This window comes from Callorhinus ursinus, unplaced genomic scaffold (genome assembly GCF_003265705.2).
Source record: "Callorhinus ursinus isolate GAN/ISIS: 27379988/994484 unplaced genomic scaffold, GSC_fseal_2.0 scaffold50, whole genome shotgun sequence".
Classification (NCBI taxonomy): Eukaryota; Metazoa; Chordata; class Mammalia; order Carnivora; family Otariidae; genus Callorhinus; species Callorhinus ursinus.
Genome location: NW_027397112.1, coordinates 10,630,773 through 10,645,195, shown reverse-complemented (window position 1 = coordinate 10,645,195; position 14,423 = coordinate 10,630,773). Strand labels below are relative to the sequence as shown.

At 52.5% G+C, this 14,423-nt stretch overlaps 1 protein-coding gene across 2 annotated transcripts in view; it reads left to right on the top strand.

Moving 5' to 3' along the window:
• The window catches only part of CRHR1 (corticotropin releasing hormone receptor 1), a 46,443-nt gene that overhangs the window by 12,035 nt on the left and 19,985 nt on the right, over nucleotides 1–14,423 (top strand). For both annotated transcript variants that reach the window (XM_073883138.1, XM_073883136.1), the window contains exon 2: nucleotides 8,837–8,924. In XM_073883138.1, the coding sequence (XP_073739239.1) occupies nucleotides 8,837–8,924 (88 nt within the window). The remainder of the gene's footprint in view (nucleotides 1–8,836; nucleotides 8,925–14,423) is intronic.

The window sequence follows — 14,423 nt, the reverse complement described above, 5'->3', positions numbered from 1 at the left end:
CAGGATTAAATGAGAAAAATCAGAGTCTGGCACAGTGCAAGCCTTCAACACAAGCTGGAATTTAGAGAAAGGAAGGAAAGGAGGGAGGGAAGGAGGAAAAGCTGGAGAGGTTAAGGCCGGGGGAGAGAGGAAGGTGGGTGGGAGGGAGTCAGGGAGGCTGAGAAGGTATGAGCTATGAGGAAATAGGAATGAGTGAATCTGAGGGGGGGCCCTATGAAAAGGGGGAGAGAATGAATGCCTGAGAAGCAGGAGAAGGAGAGCCGAGCAGGCTGGGAGGTCAGCAGGGTTCTGGGCACCGCCTCCCCGCCGCCACCCTTCCCCGTGCCTGGCCAATCCCACGGAGAGACATACTCCACTTCCGCAGGAGGCTGCTGGCTCCTGGGAGCAGAGAGGTGGTGGAAAGTGGGTGCACGTGACCTGGGTGGGCAGGGGACCCATCAGGGGGTGCTTCTGGAGAGGAAGGCCAAGTTGGGAAGGAAGCCACTTGTACGGAGTCGAGTAAGAGTTCTCACCACCACCTGTTACCTGCTTACCCTGTGTTCGGCCCTGTGTTGTTTTATTTTATTTTTATTTTTTTATTTTTTAAATTTAATTTAATTTTATTCAAATTCACTTAATTAACACATAGTGTATTATTAGTTTCAGAGGTAGAGTTCAGGGATTCATCAGGTGTGTGGAACACCCAGTACTCATCACATCACATGCCCATGCTGTTTTACATGCATGGTGGTGTTGACTCGATTCAAGAGCTTCAGGGTGAAACTGTCATCCCTATTAGCCCCATTTACAGATGGGGAAACTGAGGCTCAGAGGAGTTAAGCCACCCAAGGTCACACAGGTAGGAGGTGCAGATAGAAGATCCCAACGCGGATTTCTCAGGCCCCAGAGTTAGAGGTCTGATTTCTACTCTCCTGTGCATCCTGAAGGCAGAGCGTATTCAGACCTGGAAAGGAATGTAGGGAACACACTGCCCTCCTCATTTTACAGACGAGGAAACTGAGGCAGGAAAGGGCACGGGGCAGTGACTTGTCCAGGGAGCAAATTTGCCAGGGTCAGAACAGAACCTCAGCCCCGCATTTCCACCCCCTAATGTTTTTCCTTCCACACAGCCCGCTAAGGAGCTAGGAACTCAGCCTCTGAGAGAGCACCTGGCAGCTGGAAGCATAGAGATGCAGGAAAATGGGGAATAGGAAGTGTCCTGGTGGGAATTACAAGGGGACCCCATGGTCAAAGGAGGCAGAGAGTAGAAACCCACCTGTTCTTTCATTCAGTCAATCATTTATTCATTCAGGCATCGTGGGGCCTACTCTGCGCCAGGCCCCACTGAGGGTCCAAAGGCAGCTGAACATAGAGCCCGCCCTCAGGGAGCTTAGAACCCAAGGGACAGTAGATCTGGGATCCTTGGAGGGGTCTGTGTAAATCCAGACCTGGAGTCTTGCAGGTCCTCACTGCCCCTGGGCTGGGAGAAGCAGGTACCCGCTGCTTTCAGCTGTGCTGAGGGTCCTTATTAGGGGAGCAGAGGAGTGACTAGCTCCCCAGACCCCTGGGAGGAAGGGCGGAGGCGAGGAACACCCCAGAGATCCTCTCCACCCCCCCCATCTGTAGGCAGGAGACTTTCCTTTTATTTTTTCCTCTCTGCACAACAACAATTTAAGTTAATTAAATGTAACAATAAATTATGTCTCATCTGCCTAGAATAATCTTTCACTGCCCCCCCACTTTGGGAGAAAAGCACAGGCTCTTTGCCTGGAGGTGGGGACAGGCTGTGGCTGTCCTAGAAGGAGGCTGCCGGGCGAGGACCTGGCCTGGGCAGGATGGGGAAGGGGGGAGGGCTTGAGAAAGGGCACATGACTTCGCTGTCCTTTGTTCCAAGTCTACTTTACCCTGGCTAGTCTTCAGAGCACCTCCATGTGGATCAGAAAACACACCGTGGAGGGTCTCAGTTCTGCTGGGACACAGCCTACAACCCTAGCCCCCAGTAACCGCTCTGCTTGGCACCTCTGTGCACCACCATTACATGGGGGCCCTGCCTCTCCCCCCCACCATAACTCCGTGTCTATAGTTATATGCCCTGTAGGCACAGACAGGTTTCTGAAGAGTTTGGCAAACCAGATCCTAGGATTATTAAAAAATATTTATTTATTTATTTATTTATTTATTTATTTATTTATTTGAGAGAGAGAGAGAGCACTTGTGAGTGGGGGGAGGGGCAGAGGGAAAGAATCTCCATGAGCGCGGAGCCCAACATGAGGCTTGATCTCACAACACTGAGATCGTTACCTGAACCAAAATCATGAGCTGGATGCTCAACCGACTGACCCACCCAGGCACACCCAGATCCTAGTTTTTAAATGCAACAGGGGAGTTGGCTTTTAAAGAAATCCTGATTTATGACCCCTCCTCTTTTTCATATTTAGATTTTCTTCTCTTGGCTTTGCTCAAAACAGGCTACACCTTGCAAACCATATATCTGATAAAGGGTTAATATTTAAAATATATAAGGAACAAATACAACTAACTCAATAACAAAAAAACCCCAACAACCCAATTTAAAATGGAGAAAGGATTTTCTTCTCTTGGCTTTGCTCAAAACAGGCTACACCTTGCAAATCATATCTCTGATAAAGGGTTAATATTTAAAATATATAAGGAACAAATACAACTAACTCAATAACAAAAAAACCCCAAACAATCCAATTTAAAATGGAGAAAGGGCCTGAATAGGCATTTTTCCAAAGAAGATATTCAGATGGCCAACAGGTATATCAGAAACTTGCTCACTCATCATCAGGGAAGAGCAAATCAAAACTACAACGAAATATCACCTATTAAAATGGCTAGGATCAAAAAGACAGGAAAGGGGCGCCTGGGTGGCTCAGTCAGTTAAGCTTTCAACTCTTGATCTCAGCTCAGGTCCTGATCTCAGGGTTGTGAGTTCAAGACCTTCCGTGGGCTTAAAAACAACAACGACAACAACAAAACCCAAAAGGCAAGAAATAACAAGCACTGGTGAGTCTGTGGAGAAAAGGGACTCCCTGTGCTCTGTTGGTGGGAATGTACATTGGTGCCGCTACTCTGGAAAACAGTATGGAGGTTCTGCAAATAATTAAACATAGAACTTTTATATGAGCTAGCAATTCCGCTTTCTAGGTATATGTCTAAAGGAAATGAAATCACTATCTCGAAGAGGTATGTGCACCCCCACGTTCATGGCAGCGTCATTTATAAGAGTAGGGACATGGAAACAGCGCAGGGGTCCATCGAATGAATGGATAAAGACATTATCATAGATAGATATATAGATGACACTGCGGGAACCCTGCTCTTGTTCAACTCTCTCCATAACCAAGCACGATTCTGAGGCCCAGAGTGACCAGGTCATGGTAGTGACTCCCTGGACACCTGTGGAAACTTTAAATTTCAGAAGTCATCTCTCTCTGTGTTTTCCTCAAGCGGCTCACATCCATGCCCTGCGGGTAGGAGAGACCTGATTGCCCAGAGGGCCCAGGTGACTCGCCCAAGGTCACAAAATCAGTGGCAGGACTGTGCTCAGAACTCAGCGGAAGCAGGAGGGATCTTGCTGAGGGATCACACTGAATGTGGCTGTGGTTGTGTCCCTGGACCCTGCAAGAGATTTTCCTGGGGCCTGGGGTGGGGGTGGGGGAGCGGATGGGGGAGTTTCTCCCAAGCCCAGCATCAGAGGTAGTCATGCCAGGGAAGGGAAGGCAGGCCCTTCTCCTTTCTCCTCATGAATTTTCGGGGGGCGGGGGCAGCCCCCGGTGCTTCCAGACCATCCCTCTCCTCCCTCCAGTGGCCCTTCAGAACCTTCCCTAAAAGGTTAATTACCCAATCATCCCATCAAAGGAAATTGCACTTTTGTGCCTTAAGGAGCGGACTGAGCTTCAGCAGCATAGTTATTTATGGCCTCTAATAAGCATTTTCTGGGTGTGATTAACCTTTATGCCAGAGTCACACTGGGAGTCGGGATGGCAGCTTCAATTCTAGCCATCACGCTGGCCTGTGGGGGAAGGCGGGGGGGGGGGTGGGCAGCAGCTGTCAGACTCCGACCCCCACCCTCCCTCTCTGAGGGCCCCTGCACCCTTCTCTCTCCTCTGCCCATCCCTTCTTTCCCTGCCCTGATCTGGGCTAGCCCCTTCCTCCAGCCTCCATCTGCTTGAAAGTTCTGGCTCCTAGTCCCCACCCCGCTGCTGAAAACAGCTCTGTGACCTTGGGCACCTCAACTAAAACCCCTGTAAAATGGGGAGTGTGAGACCTGCCCCATCTGCTTTCCCCAGAGCAGTCCCTGTCCCTGTCAGGGACCCACTGGGTCCTGGGACAGTCATTTTCTGTGACGCTGGAATTGAGCAGCAGCACACCCTTGGCCTTCTCAGGTTTGGCATTCAAGATTTGGCTCTTCGGTGAGTGGAGAGATTTGTCACTGAGGTGCAGGTTTTATTTTGGGCCCTGGGGCCGCCAGGCTGGCTCACACAAGTGAGGCATCACCTAGCGAGTGATCCTAGTGGTCTGCCAGCTTCCGCTTCCTAGGGCCATTTTGGTTTTTCCCTACCAGCTGTTGGGAAATGGTAAACCTCACACAGTCCTGAAAACTTGGTTTGTCAGAAATGGCTCTGAAAGGAGAGCCAGGAGCCCGAGTTAATGACCACGGGGGAGGACCCAGTGGAGCAGCCCAAGGAAATGGTGGTTCCTAGGCCCAAACCACTTTGGGTTTGCTTTGAGAGAGGATGACATGTCCGATGTGGTGGAGGCCCAGGCCTCTGATGTGAGCCCATCCACTGGAAGTTCTAGCCATCATTTTGGGTGCTAGACCTCCCTGAGCTGTGGAGGAAGCTTTGCATCCTCTCCCGGAAAATGGCTGTCATTACACACGACATGCTGCATTTCCGTACAGGCTTTTGGGTGTTTGTGGACGCCAGATCAAGAACTCTCAGCCTTAGAAGGAAACAAACAATATCCTGGAAATTCTGGGGGCCTGTTCCCACAGTGCAGTAGTCACCTGTTGATGGGGCTAGAAATTTAGCGAACGTTGAAGAGATCAGTGTACGGTGGAGGGAAAATATACAGGAAAATTCCAGACTTTTCCTGGAAGTGTGATTCAGGAATAAGTCAGAAGCCTTTACAAATCCTTCCACAGAGCAAGAGGTGGTACAAGCACTGATTCTTTACAGAACTGAGCTTTCCTGAGAGGAGAGGTTGGTTCGGGAATTTGAAGAAGCATTTTTCTTTGCACAATGCAAACCGTGTTGGTAGAGAATGACTTTGTGAACCGTCACATTCGAGATGTAAGGGTCAGGGTTATAGGCAGCCAGCCAAGGACAGGCTTGCCCTTTGCCCTTTGCATGGCATTTGGTCTGGTTTCATGATGAATCTGGATTTGCTCTGCTCCTCTGTGAACCCTAGGACATTAGGGTGAGAAGCTAAGATCTTCTGGCCTGTGTCTTTGCCATTAATCAGAACTGAGGGGAGTCAGTGCTTTGTACTGAGGTGATTTCACACTCTGTTTGTGAGCATCGTGAGCACCTGGGTCTGGTGCCATGTGCACAGGAGCCTGGGTCCATTAGCAGGGTGACTGAGTTGCGTTGCTTTGCTTTGGAGTGTTGGGGAAGGGGCTGCCAAGGGGAGGGCTCTGGAACTGGCTTTCGAGGACTGCAGGGCTCACTGGGTGCAGTGGTGAGTCAGGAGTGGGGGGTGCAGGGGGGCAAAGAACCGCAAGGGCAAAGGTGTGTGGACACCAGCAGGATCCGGTGACTGGGCATTGATAAGTAATTTAATGTGGATAGAACACAGTGTGCTTTCAAGGGGGATTTGAAAGACCAAGGCACAAAGCACAAAGCAGGGCTTTAGGATTAGAAGGATAGTGGTGGAATGTCAGGCAGGGGGGCTGATATTTTCAAATAGAGCATTTCCAGTTTCTTTCACTGGCCTGAAAGACAGTTGGCTCTGGGAGCCCTGCTCCCATTCTGTGTGTGTCTGTGTGTTGGGAGGTGGCAGAGGCAGTGGTGGGGCGGGGGGGGGGGGGGACAAGCTGGGGGCAGGGATTCCTAGCTTCCTTCTAGAAGGGACCTCTGGCCGTCCCAGCAGAGTGGTCCCTCTCTGGGCATAGCACAGAGCTCTGTGCCGAGCTGAGCAATGCAGGTTTGTCGGCGAGGATGCTACTCTTTGCTTAACTAGCAAGAGCTGCTGGCTGGTCTAGTGACTTCCTCTTCTCTCTCCTGCGTTTTCATTTGGAAAATGAGGGTAAAGATAGTTTTCCATCTCTCTGGGGACTGTGAAGTTTAATTACTGGTTAATAAAGTATTAGAAGTTCCTTGGGGCCAGAGAGATGAATGGGTTTGTTCTAATCACTTCCGAGTCCCAGGAGCGAGTTAGCCAAGTGTCCCGAGTGCTGGGCAGAGAGTGGGGGTGCAGGGCTGGGGATATGTTTCTTGGACTGGGGTTTGGCCCAGTCAGAGCAGAAAGACTCCTAGGATGTGACAGGAGCGTGCCAGCAAGTGAACAGAATAAACAAAGCCCACAAAGGACTCAGGCACCTGCTGAGGGGACATGTGGGTGAATCATTAGGGTCAACGGGGGTTTCCTGCAGGAGGCTGAGGGTGGGAGAGACTCTGACCGGAAGTGGGGAGCATTTGATTCCACCTTGGAAAAGAAGGCAGGAGAGAAGGGAGTAGAGCCTGCCTCTGTCATGAGACAGGAGTGGGGAGGGGCAGCTACTGGGGAAGGTGGGTGGCGCTAAAGGGGGCGCAGGGTAGGAGAGGGTATTCATGGCAGGTGAGCAAGGAAAGCTCGCTTCTGGGAAAGGGCAGATCAGGTTGCTTCTGTGGACTGGAGGAAGGTCCGGAGGTCCAGAAAGGGTAAGTGGGGGGAGTCCAAGTGAGGGGAGGACATACTGACCTTGGGAGCAGTGGGATGGGGGTGTCCAGCTTGGGGAGAGCAGGGCAGCGCTGGGACTAGCGTGAGGCGAGGGAGGCCTTCTCCTCAAGCACAAAATTTAAGGGTGTCCAAAATCTCATAATGAAGATAAACAATATTTTAATATCATTACTGATTTTTCCCTTTACCCCAAGCTCCAATAGGCCCAGCACTATTACAGAGCCTGTCTTTTTAAAAAAGTTTTTGATCTTTTGTCCATCGTGGATTTTTTTTGCATTCATTTAGTTTTAAAAAATACTGCATTAAAATATTATGTGTCTTTTTGGCATCCCTTGAAATTTTGGACCCGAGGTGAGTGCCTCACTTTCCTCACCCTCGTCCCAGAGGGCTGTGCACAAAGGCTGTGTGCTGCTAGGCTGGCCCTAGACTGAAATAGAGACCTGCTCACCATGGGACAAGCCCCTGGCTCTCTCCCCATCTCAGATGCCCGCTGGGAAGTGGCTAAGACAGCTTCTAGATCTACCTCTCTGTTTCTGAAGTTCTGTAGTGAAGTTTGCAGCTTGTGCGGAAATGGACTGGGGCTGAGAGGTGCCATCGCCAGGTGGTCCAGGGGAGGGTCCCAGGGAGGAGACCCCAGGAAGAAAGAGCAGGGAGCAGGGGTGGTGAGGTGGAGGACAACCTTCTGTGAGGCTCCCCTGCCTTGGGAGCTCGGTCAGGCAGACAGAGCTTTGCTGGACATTGGCACCCACGTCCCCACCAATGGACATGCCCCCTCCATACTCCAGCCCCCCACGTGCTTCTTCTCCCCTTGAACCTCAAATCCCAGGGGAGACCACTGCCTTGCTTCTAACCTATGACTAAATAAAAATCACCAAGTTCCAATCAATCAACATGACCTATTGAGGGCCCGTTGTAGACCTCACATACAATGCGATTCGTGAAGGTAGTCAGCAAATTTGAACACCATGAACAAAACAAAATTCCTGTCCTTGTGGAGCACAGTGTGCTACTCCGAAGGACGGCCCAAACAGTGCATTGTGGGAGCCTGGGAGGGAGGGAGGACCATTTCCACGTGAGGAAACAGGCCCAGAGAAGTCAAGTAACCCACCCCCGGCAACACAGTGAAACCAGGGCTAGATGCCAGGGCTCTTTTAACTCTAAATCTGTAGGTGGGGTGGGGGGCAGTGTTGACCCCAAAGGAGGGGGACGCAGTGATTGTGTGAGGGCGTTAGCTGAAGGGGGCCCTGCCACTCTCCTCCCACAGGGGCTAAAATTCTGGAGTCAGAGTGACATGGAGCCCCCGGGAGGGTAAGGGGCAGAAGTTCTCCCTGGAGTAGGGCAGGCATCTTTCCAGACACATGTACCCCTTCACCTCCGTGGGCCTCCATTTCTCAACTGCAAACACGGACGGCCACCGCAGCCCCCAGGGAGAAGGAAGAGCCATGGCAGCTGTAAAAGGGCTTGATGAAGGATGAGGCAGAATTTGTAGTGACTGGTAATCGGCTGGGTAAGGATGGGAGGCCTCTGAGTGCCTGCAGCTCTGGAGGGAGGCCAGCAGGTGCACTACTGAAAGACACCTATGAGCCCACGAGCGCCCAGCGGGCAGGGGTGTGTGTGTGTGTGTGTGTGTGTGTGTGTGTGTGTGTGTGTTGGGATACAGGTGAACCATCCTTGGGATTCCATGCGGATACAGGTGGCTTCCTCAGGCGTAGCCTCCATGAGGGTCCCAGCTCTCTGGGAGAAGGTTCACCATTGTCCCGGGAACCTAGGCTCCTGCTGTTGTTACCTGCCTCCTTTCCAAGCCCTTCTAGAACAGGGCAGCTCCAGACCTTCCAGACACAGAGGACATGGGGGGAGAGGGAGAGCAAGTTGGGGTGAGGGGAAGCAAGGGGAAGCAGGAAGCTCACAGCACAGTCTAACGGTGTCCCTCGCCTCCCTGTGCGCACAGGCCCTGCTCCTCCTGGGGCTGAACCCCATCTCCGCCTCCTTCCAGGACCAGCACTGCGAGAGCCTGTCCCTGGCTGGCAATGTCTCTGGTGAGTCCCCCTCTCCCAGTGGTGCAAGATTCCAGGTCTCCACGGCCCCCTCCCCCGGGGCTCCGGGGGCCTGCACACAGAGCCATGCCCCAAGGTAGGAAGAGCAGAGAGATTTCCTCTCTCCAGCCCCACGCAGCTCATCACATCTCCACAGAGTACTGTGCTCAGGAGGATCCTGAAGTTGGTGCAAGTGTGGTGGGAAGGAGAGCTGCCGTGAGGTCAGAGCATCAGCCATGGGGCGGACAATGGGGGAAGTCACCCCAGCCCCTGCTGTGAGAACCGACAGAGCAGAGGGCTGGGCTGCGACTCAGGCGCCCGTGGGGAGGAAGGGCCACCGTTCTCTGCTGCTAAAAACATCCAAAGCACAATGCTGTCGGGTGCTAACTATGTGTCAGGCACTCTTGGAGGTATTGGAGATACAGTAACCCAATTTTCATTTATACCTAAGGAAACTGAGGCGCAAAGAAAGAAACTAGGAAGTCCCAGAGTCAAAATTTGAGCCGAGGCAGCCTGGCTCTACACCCCCTCAATAGAAAATACTGCATAACTACAAATATTACTAATAACTTGTACAAGCACACCATTTGCAAAGTACTTTTGTAGAATTATCTCACGTCTCACACGGGTTTAAGACTCAGCATCCGTACAGGTGAGGAAGCTGAGGCATGGGAGGGTCAGGCCTTTGGCGTCCAAGGCCATGTCTTTTCTAACTTCGGGTGTGGTCCGTGAACCCTCGCCCTGGCCACTTGAAGCAGGGTTCCTGGGGAGGCTGCTGCCCAGCAAAGGTGGGGAGGGCCCCTGCACCTGAAGGTCTTTGGGAGGCTCGCTGTTCTTGGGTGGTGACTCGGTTTCCTCTCCAGGTCTCTCCTTGATTCAAACCAGCTCATGAATTGAGCACCTATTGTGAACTGGGCCCCCTGGAAGCCATGAGGGGACCAAAGAGGGCTTACCATCTGGGTCTGGGAGTCAAGCCCACAAACACAGTACTACGAAGCCGAGCACAAGGCGCATGCTGGTGGAGAGGTGGCCACAGGCTGCCAGCAGGGAGGCAGAAGGCATGAGCTTCTGAGCCTGGGCCTGTGGGGGGAGGAGGCTTCCACACCTCTGAGCAGCTGCCGCTGGGCCTCCTGAACCTTCACTGTGGGAGGAGCCTGGGGGAGAGGAAGAGCTCCGGACATGGAGAAGGCCAACTGGGTCCCATGCTCACGGTCGCGCTCTTTTGTCCTTCTACCCTAGGGGCCCCTCTAGCAGCCCCAGGGATGAGCAGGCCCTTGACCCTCTTGAGCCTCGCTTTGCCCAAACTATAAAGTTGGGTGCGGGGGTGGGGGGTTGGTACCTACCTCAAGGATCTGTAACAACTAAATGCACTAAGTTTTATGGCAATATGTTACAAACTGTAGAGAGCCGTACCACTAGTGAGCATTGTTTATGGTTGTTGGTAACATCAGCAGGCTTTTGAAAGTGCGAACCGTATATAGCTGGAATGAGGAGAAGGCATTTGCTATGAATTGCTCACAACACTGGAGGTGGCAGGGAGGATAGATCAGGGGTGGTATGAATCCAGGAAGGCTTCCTGAAAAATCACTTTCACAGTGAGTCTCTGAGAGACTCTGAGTATGAACTGGCAGCGAAGAGCCAGTGCTCTGAGCCAAAGCTAGAGTTAACCGAAGACCAGCAGGGGGGCTTGGTGGAATGACAGAGGAGGAGTGAGGAGGGAAAAGCAGTAAGCCTGGGGAGGTTACCGGGAGCCTGGAGCATCTGGCTGCAAAGTTGGCTAAGCCAGGCCATGGGGAATAGGAAAATTCTTGAGCAAGAGTCTGGAGTTCTAACAGAGAGAGACAGGGAGGGAAGAGACCTGTCCAGGGCCTGAGTCTGAGATGAAAGGCCCTGCCCGCAGTCCCCCATGCACTGAGGCCAGGTCAGCCTCCATTCACTTGCTCCTTGTGCGTGGAGGAGTGACGTCTCTTGAGCCCACGCAGGTGTCACCTGTCCTTGGAGGCAACAGGCCATGATGAATGTCGTTCATTCCCCCACAATTTGTACTCCGTGCCCCTCTCTCAGCCCAGCCCAGCCTGGCGGGCTTCATGGCATACAATCCATCACCCTCCACAACAGCCTCTGAGAATGAGCTATTTGTCTTCCAATGCCAAGACCTACCCAGACCGATGGGCACTGGTAGAGACAGATGGTGAGGGTGGGGTGGAGGGACCGGGACAGATGGATGGGCGTCTGGCTGGGGTGGCTGGCACTGAGTTGGGGCCTTTGGGGGTCCTCTCATATGCCAGGAGCAGGGAGAGGGTGGATCCCTAGGGCCAAAGTTCCATCATGTGGCAGATCACAGACTTGGCAGCTCATAAAACCATGGCACAAATATGACAATACCAGAAAGTAATAGAATTATTGACTAATGACATCAGAGACAAATGAACTCATACTTTTGACAAGGACCGAGGGTCATTCGTTCCTATCCCTTGTGTTAAGGTCATGAATGTTAATAATAATAGCTAATACTTATTTAGTACCTACTATGTGTCAGACACCATTCTAAGTACTTGAATCTCATTCAATCATCCTAACCATAGTGTCAGGAAGTATTTTTATCCTCATTTTACAGAAGAGGAACCTAAGACTCAGAGAGGTTAAGTAACTTGCCCAAGCACACACAGTTACTAAGCAGTAGCCCCAAGATTTGAATCAAATGGGCCACCACATATGTGGCTGCCCAGAGAGCCACAGTGCCCAAGGCTGGGTGTGGCCTGTCACCCCTGCAGTTCCCCACACCTATACAGGGTTTACACACAGCCCCCGATTTCCCTCAGGACCTACTATGCACCTGGCACTCTACTAGGTGCCAGGAATGCAAAAGCAGAGAGCTCGCAAACCCACAGAACAGGAGGCTCCCAGCCACTTGTCCTGATGAGTCACATACCAGCAAAGGTATCTTTCCAGTCTACCCAGCCAAAAAAGAGGCAGCTCAGCCACAAGGTGGCCGAGACAAGAGGACTCTCTGCCTGCCCTCTGCCACCTTCTCCATGCTGGATGACCCAGGCAGAGCCCCTGCCCGTGCATCCCAACAGCGCCTTCCTCTGAATGGGCAAGAGTGTCTATTTCAGAGGCTGCCCTTGGGCCACCTGGCTGCTCCCATTCTGGGCAGCCTTGGCTGAGTCCCTCTCTTGAGCTTAACCACACAAGTGCAGGGCTGCTGCGAAGTGCCCACCTACTCTCGTTCATTCAGAAGCCGCTAATGAGACACCCAAAATAACTGGGGACGGGACCCAGATTCTGATTTCCTTCTGAAGTTACCTACTACAGAAGGATCTGCTGAGCACTTTCGGACCCTGAGCCTGGCGAGAAACCAGTGCCCAATTGTGCACAAGCATTAAGTAGGCCACCTTCAAAGGGTTCTCATCGGGTTCATTAAAACAGGCTCCCCAGGCCCCTGACTCAGCAGGGGTTTTGTCAGAGGCAGGAGGGAGCTGTCCACCTCTTCCTCTCTCCTCTTCCCTCCATTTGCACAGATTTGGGACTAACCGCAGTGCTCCCATGAGCATTGGAGTGGGCACGTGTGGCGTTAGAGGAAGATGCAGGACCAGTCTTACACATTACTTTAGCCCACTTGGTTCCACTCCCTTGCCTCCAGAAAAAAGGGATGACGCTGAAGGGATCTGGCTGCCTCATGAATGGGGGAGCAAGCCATCAAGCGATAGGAATGTTAAAACCTCAGACATGCCAAGTACAAACTAGCCTCAGGGCCTTTGTATGCGCTGTTCCCCCTGCCTAGAACACTCTTCCCCCAGATGTGCACATGGCTCCCTGTCTCACTTCCTTTAGGTCTCCGCTTAATTGTTAGCACCAAATTACAATAGTGGTCCTGGCAATCTTTATCTCCTTACGCTGTTTGCTTTCTCTTCATAGCATTCTCACTGCTTAACAGCTATGTCTGTCTGTCTTTCTGTCTGTTTGCTGCAGCCCTTACCTCCCACCCCCAACTAAGGGAAGGGCGCTTATTTTATTCATAACTGTATTCCCAGCCCCTAGAACAGGGAACTGTGTCCCCAGCTCCTAGAAAATTTCTTAGGAGGTCAGTAAAAACTTGTTGAATAAAGAGCAAAGTCATTATTCCTCCCCATCTATGACTTAACTGGCCAGGAGGGGTGACCTGGAACAGTTTGGTGTGGGGAGGAGTTGACTCATAATAAACAGTAGCTCCTGGCTGGTAAATCGGCCTGCTATTTGCAAGGCTAGTTTACTCCCATCCAAACTGCTCCTCACCCCCAGAACTATGCTATCCAAGTGGGAAAATAGCCCCAGGAGAGCAGGAGGGGTTGGGCATTTGTGCCAGTGGGACAAATGGAGGGGACTTGGCTCAAGAATCAGAGTCCAACCACCCTGACCTCTAGGTCTTTATAGCCCCCATGCCGAGTGACATCCAGACTTCCTTTCCTTCTCCGCTTCCCAACTAGGAGACCCACTCCCTCCCCACCCCCAGCACCTCTGGAGTTATTTTTCCCTGTACCTTTTTCTCCTGGCTTTCTGTCTGCCTTTCCCTGTTTTACTCTCCGTGTCTTCGTCTCCTTCTATTTCCTCTCTCTCCCCTTCTCCTTCCTCACTTGCTCCCACCCCCTTTTCTTCTCTTCAAGTCATTTAAATGGATTGAATGAGTGGTGTGAATTTCCAGAAGTACCCTTCACACTGCCTGGTATACAGTAGTGTTCAGCAATGGTTGGTTCTCCCTGCCTACACACTCTTCCCCTTTGGAGGCCCCGGCTCTGCCGGATCCCCAGGGACCGCGTGTACGCAGCGTGGTGAGCTGAAATCCCTGCGTGAGCAGTGAAGGGCTGTGGCCCGCGGAGGCAGGCACTTTGCGGAAGGTGCCTTCGAGGCGGTCGGGCCAAGAGGTCTGGTGGGCAGTGCCCACTGCCAGGTACGGCGCCTGAGGCCCTGTCCTGCAGCCTCCTCCCCTCCCTCGACCTCTGCGTCCCCCCCCCCTTCTTCCAGCCTCCTTTCCACTTCTAACTCCCTGCCTCTTGCTCAGCCGGCTCCCTACTCTAGGACTGACTTCTCCCAGCCCGGGCTCTGCCGCCGCTCCTGATTGGCCCTGTGCCTCTGACCACGCCCCGTCTGACCCCGCCCCTCCATTGGACCCCGCCCACCCAGGTCCAGCCCGGCAGGGAGGCTGTGATGCTGATGGCTTCTATTCTTCATTCTTGAGGACTGTCCCTCCCTTTCTTCCCTTCTCGCACACAGACTTTCATTCCTTCCAGGATTTTCTGGACTGTTAATGTAAAGGTCATGTCCATGGCAGTGTTACCCCGCTCCCTAGCCCCCCAAGCAGCCTTCTTTGAGCTGCGGGGGGGGGGGGCAGGAGGGAGAAGAGAGAGACTGCGGCAGCAGGGGCTAAAAACCAAATAGCAACCAAATGCTATGAGGGCCAGTGGCCCAGACTAGAGACTTCTATGGTGCAGTGGGAAGACCCTGGACAGGTGTCAAAAGCCAGTG